The 5,505-nt window shown below is 46.7% G+C and overlaps 1 protein-coding gene across 2 annotated transcripts in view; it reads right to left on the bottom strand.

Annotated features, from left to right (window-relative positions):
- Nucleotides 1–5,091: 5,091 nt before the first annotated feature.
- Nucleotides 5,092–5,505, bottom strand: part of DLX4 (distal-less homeobox 4) — a 64,555-nt gene continuing 64,141 nt past the window's right edge. For both annotated transcript variants that reach the window (XM_068264442.1, XM_068264443.1), the window contains one exon: nucleotides 5,092–5,505. This exon is cut by the window's right edge and continues 169 nt beyond it. In XM_068264442.1, the coding sequence (XP_068120543.1) occupies nucleotides 5,432–5,505 (74 nt within the window). In that variant the 3' untranslated portion in view covers nucleotides 5,092–5,431.

The raw sequence follows: 5,505 nt of genomic DNA, 5'->3' as shown, positions 1-5,505 counted from the left end.
TTGAATTAGGCCCATGGATGGACTTGTAGTTGCAGCAAAAGCCAATCTCTGACCGCATAAAAGTCTGACCCTTGTCTTGTTTGTGGGCACAACTAGGAATTGCAAGTAGTGTAATATGGCAGTGATTGCTATCTCTTTACTACATGTTAGTAAATAGAAATATTTTAACACATGCAGTATACTGGTTTAAAGGGACTCCGAGCACCTCTTATGGGCATCCCTTTAAGCCAGACAACTTCCAACAAAGTCATGCTATGACCCCTCTGGAGGAGCCTCTTGCAATGGCCATGCGTGTCACTTCCTCTTCCTGCTTCATTCAGTGATGCACTTCTCTAACAGAGAAGACAGGGGTGACCTGGAAGTTATAACATAGCCAAGATGGCAGCCGCGATTTTTAAAATGAAATCGAACAAAAACTATTTGGTGTAGAACGGCGATTCAGGCATGAAATGAAAGAGGAGAGCACAAGCTACAGAAAGGTATGCATCTTTAAGTACTTGCTGTACTGGTCGGAGTCTTAAAGGCATACCCATTAGAGGTGCTTGGTAAATACAGTATAGTAATAGCAGATTATGCCTACTTAGTGTGTACTGCAGATTTAAAGGGACTCCAAGCACCTCTCATGGGTGGATCCATCTGAAAATGGCGCCTGCGAATAATGGCGCACGGTGTTGCTGCTAATCCGTTTGTCGCTCATCGTTAAAACCTTATCGTTATTTAGCTTTAACACACAGAACCCTCTCTGTACCTATCCCTAACCCCTAAACCCCCCTGGTGGTGCCTAACCCTAAGCACCCCCCTGGTGGTGCCTAACCCTAAGCACCCCCCTGGTGGTGCCTAACCCTAAGCACACCCCTGGTAGTGCCTAACCCTAAGCACCCCCCTGGTGGTGCCTAACCCTAAGAACCCCCTGGTGGTGCCTAACCCTAAGCACCCCCCTGGAGGTGCCTAACCCTAAGCACCCCCCTGGTGGTGCCTAACCCTAAGCACCCCCCTGGTGGTGCCTAACCCTAAGCACCCCCCTGGAGGTGCCTAACCCTAAATCCCCCCTGGTGGTGCCTAACCCTAAGACCTCCCTGGTGGTGCCTAACCCTAAGACCACCCCAGTGGTGCCTAACCCTAACCTTGACAGTGTTACATTAAATCCATTCACCGTTTTGCAGTTAAATAACTTCTGCAGTTTGGCTTATGTAGGTTAGCTAGTGATAATAAATAACGTTACTGTGGGCAATAACGTCTGCGGTTTGGCATATGAACGGCGCTATTGATAAATAACGTTACTGTGTGTCGTTTTTCTTCTTTTTTCCCTGTGTGCCATTATTATGCAGTACTAACGACAAATAGCGATAAGCTTATCTTTTTAATGCAGCGCCATTTTTATGCATAGGTGCTGTGCGCCATTATTCACTGATCCGGCTCAGATGCCCCATTAAAGGAGAACTGAAATGAGAGGTATACAGAGGCTGCCACATTTATTTCCTTGTAAACAATACCAGTTGCCTGGTAGCCCTGCTGGTCTATTTCACTGCAGTAGTGTCTGTATCGCACCACAAACAAGCATGCAGCTAATCTTGTCAGATGTGACAATAATGTCAGAAACACCTGATCTGCTGCATGCTTGTTCAGGGGCTATGGCTAAAAGTATTAGAAGCAGAGGATCAGCAGGACAGCTAGGCAACTGGTATTGCTAAAGGTGGCCATACACTGGTCGATTTGCCATCAGATTCGACCAACAGATAGATCCCTCTCTATGGCCACCTTTACTGCAAGCAGATTGTGAACCGATTTCAGCCTGAAACCGATCACAATCTGTGGTGGTGGTGGTGCCGCCACCGCTCCCCCCCCCATACATTACCTGCTCCGCCGACGCGAGTCCCGCTGTCACTGCTGTCTTCTCCGCTCTGGTCTGGTCTGGTCTCTGGCATGATTCACTTCTTCCTAGCGCCCTCTACTGTTTAAACTTCCTGCCGGGCAGGAAGAAGTGAATCATGCCAGAGACCAGACCAGAGCGGAGAAGACAGTGGTGACAGCGGGACTCGCGCCGGCGGAGCAGGTAATGTATTGCCGCTGTATTGCGTCGGTCATCGGGCATTCGAACGCCGCTATCAACGCACTCCCGACCTGAGAAAAATCGTCCGCACGGACGGATCGACGGGAACTATGGCTTTCGGACGGAAATCCATCGTTCTGTCAGCGGTGTGCGCGGCGATTTCACAGGCGTTTCGATCACTGTGATCGAAACGGCTGTATATCAGCAGGAAAATCGTTAGGTGTATGGGCCCCTTTAGACGAAAATAAATATGGCAGCCTTCATTTCCCTCTCGCTTCAGTTGTCCTTAAATAATCTTATCTCGGAGTTTCAAAAGACTCCTAACGCTGAAAGGAATCAAGTATTTTTGGCCTCTGTCCTCCCGATGTGACCATATCCTGACTTCTGCAACACTGCAGAGGACAGAATATAGTCACATCAGGATGGCAGAGGCCAAAAACCCTTGATGTCAATGTTGGATGTACTTGTATATCAAGTGCAGGAACAAAACTATGTCTCATGGGCCCTGCGAACCTTTTCTAAATTCTGGTCTCCATAAGGGGAGGTGGAGGAGGGGCCTGGACTTCTTCCTTCCTCCCCTACCAGGTCCCCCCCTCTTATGCTCCCCTGGCTTTCTCCACCCACCCAAACTAATGCAGCCACAGTGATGAGGCTTACCTATTCTACCATAGGGTCTCTTTGGCTTTCTTGCTGCAGTCACCAGGTGTCCTCTTGTCTCTTCCTTCCCCTCGGCCTTCCGCATGTCATTGTGCAGAGATACTCAGACCAAGCCACTTAGTGGCTACAGCACGAGAACCGGAAACAGTGGAAGAGGTAAACCCCATCACTGCGCTGATCTGTGGGTCTGGGTGACTGGAGACAGCAAAGGGAGCACAGGTGGTGGGGTGTCCCTGGTGGAGAAGGAAGGAAGAAGTCTAGGCCCCTCCTCCCCGACACCCTCCCCTCCACACACACACACAATCAAAATTGTGGGGGCCACTACCGCATAGTTATGCCACTGGTCTAGAATATGGAAGTGCAAGTAGTGAAAAGAACCCAAGAGAACTCAACAGGAAGGATTCTCAGCAAATCAGCTGGGCGAAGTAAGGATATCGTTACTTTTATTTTCATAATTGTCATTTGTGTTTTTATTATTAATTTAAGTACCAAAATAGATATTTTAAATATTTTATTTCATTGTTTTAATCAGGAAAATGTGAAATATTCCAAAGGAAAGGAGTGCTACATTTTGATTTGGTTTTCCACTGGCTGGCTTGAGAAGTTTTGTACATTTTGTAGTTTTATTCTTGTGAAGTAGACAAGACAAGACAAGACAAATAACATTTATATTGCGCTTTTCTCCTTGCGGACTCAAAGCGCCAGAGCAGAGCAGCAGCCACTAGGGCGCGCTCTATTGGCAGTAGCAGTGTTAGGGAGACTTGCCAAAGGTCTCCTACTGAATTAGTGCTGGCTTACTGAACAGGCAGAGCCGAGATTCGAACCCTGGTCTCCTGTGTCAGAGGCAGAGCCCTTAACCATTACACCATCAGCCAACTGCAAATAAGTCCACAGGGAACAATAGGAGCTATTTGTCAGCGTGTGTCTGTAGCTCTATAGTGGTAGAGTCCTGTTTACAACAGCAGTAAAGTGAGAGCTTCAAACATCCAAAAGCCAAACTCAAAATCAAAAATCAAACATAGGTTGTCACATAAAAAACATATTGGCACTAAGGCCATGTTTCTATTAAGGGGCCCATACATTGGTCGATTTCAGCCATTTCTACAAAATCGATTAATCAGAAATCGTTTCTATCAAATCTATCGATCGATCGATTTGCGGCCGATTTCGTTCTATTCGATCTATCTGACAGGATGGGAAATCTAGGTCAGTCTGCTGCTGGCAGCAGATCGATGGCCCAAAGAGTTTCATTGGATCAATAATGCATGTAGATACATTTCCAATAGATTTAATTCTGAAATCTATTGGAAATCTGTTCCTAGTGTGTGGCACACAGCAGATAGATTCCTGTCAGATTCAACCTGACAGGCATTTGACAGAAATCTAGCTGATGGTGGAATCTGCTACATTTCTAGTGTATGGCTACCTTTAGAGACAATGTAATGCAGATTTTGGTTAACACGTTTAAAGTATACCCGAAGTGACATGTGACATGATGAGATAGACATGTGTATGTACAGTGCCTAGCACACAAATAACTAGGCTGTGTTCCTTTTTTTCTTTCTCTGCCTGAAAGAGTTAAATATCAGGTATGTAAGTGGCTGACTCAGACCTGACTCAGACAGGAAGTGACTACAGTGTGACCCTCACAGATAAGAAATTCCCCTTTTTACCTCTTTCTTGCTCTTAGAAGCTATTTTCTGCTAGGAAAGTGTTTTACAGTTGGAATCAGGACTGAATCAGCCACTTACATACCGGATATTTAACTCCTTCAGGCAGAGAAAGAAAAAAAGGAACACAGCCTAGTTATTTGTGTGCTAGGCACTGCACATACCCAAGTCTATCTCATCATGTCACATGTCACTTCGGGTATCTTTTTTAAACTTTCAGTTATAGGTCAGCAATGAGGTTTTACACATTAAAGGAAGGTGAAGTTTAGGAAGAGATTTTCATTAAGACATTGGTTAAAGCCTCGAATTAATTCCTCTGGCGGCACTTTGACCAGATGAAGCCGCCTCTTCATCTCTGCCTCCTCCCCTCCCCCTGCCTCTCTCCTATGCAACTTTGGCAGCCGGGGGACAAACGTGTCCCTCGGAGTTGTTCGTAGTGGCGGTTTGTTCCTGCAGAGCGGGTTCTGGCAGAAGCCATGTCTGCAGCCTTCCCGCTCTGCTTCCCTGCCGCTATGAACGACTCTGAGGGCCACGCGTATCCCCCGACTGCCAAAGTTGCAAAGGAGAGGGGCAGGGGGAGGAGAGGAGGAGAGCAAAGGAGGCAGCTGCATCTGATCACATTGCCACAAGATGAATTAATCCAATTCCCCCCCCCCCTCCCCTTCATTAAGGGATTGAGAACTCAATACTAAACATGGGACCATTTTCAGCCAATTACTATTTATATATTTTTTAGTTTTATTAAATAAAAATAACATGACATTGTTCAAGCCATTTGTCCCTCTCAAATGTGAGTTACGGCAACTTGTCCACTCTGACGGGCAGCCACTCTGACGGGCAGCCACTCTGACGGGCAGCCACTCTGATGGGCAACCAGCGTTTGAGATGCATTGTCGGTACTGGCAGACGTGTCCTCACCATTTCTCTTGCTGCTGTGGCTTGGAAGATGAAGACTTATCACTTTGGCAAACTGTGACCTCTTCACGGGACATTGAGCTGGGTCATCCTTCCAGTTCTTAGCAAGATGAAAGATTTTACAGTCTTTATGTTTCTGTTATATCATCGGTGGCCTGGGCAGAGTGTCCGGACTTTGGTACCAAGGACCGAAACCATTCAAGAAACTGGAAG

The sequence above is a fragment of the Hyperolius riggenbachi genome, chromosome 12 (genome assembly GCF_040937935.1).
Source record: "Hyperolius riggenbachi isolate aHypRig1 chromosome 12, aHypRig1.pri, whole genome shotgun sequence".
Classification (NCBI taxonomy): Eukaryota; Metazoa; Chordata; class Amphibia; order Anura; family Hyperoliidae; genus Hyperolius; species Hyperolius riggenbachi.
Note: the sequence above shows the minus strand (reverse complement) of the source record. Positions and strands in the feature narration are given on the sequence as shown.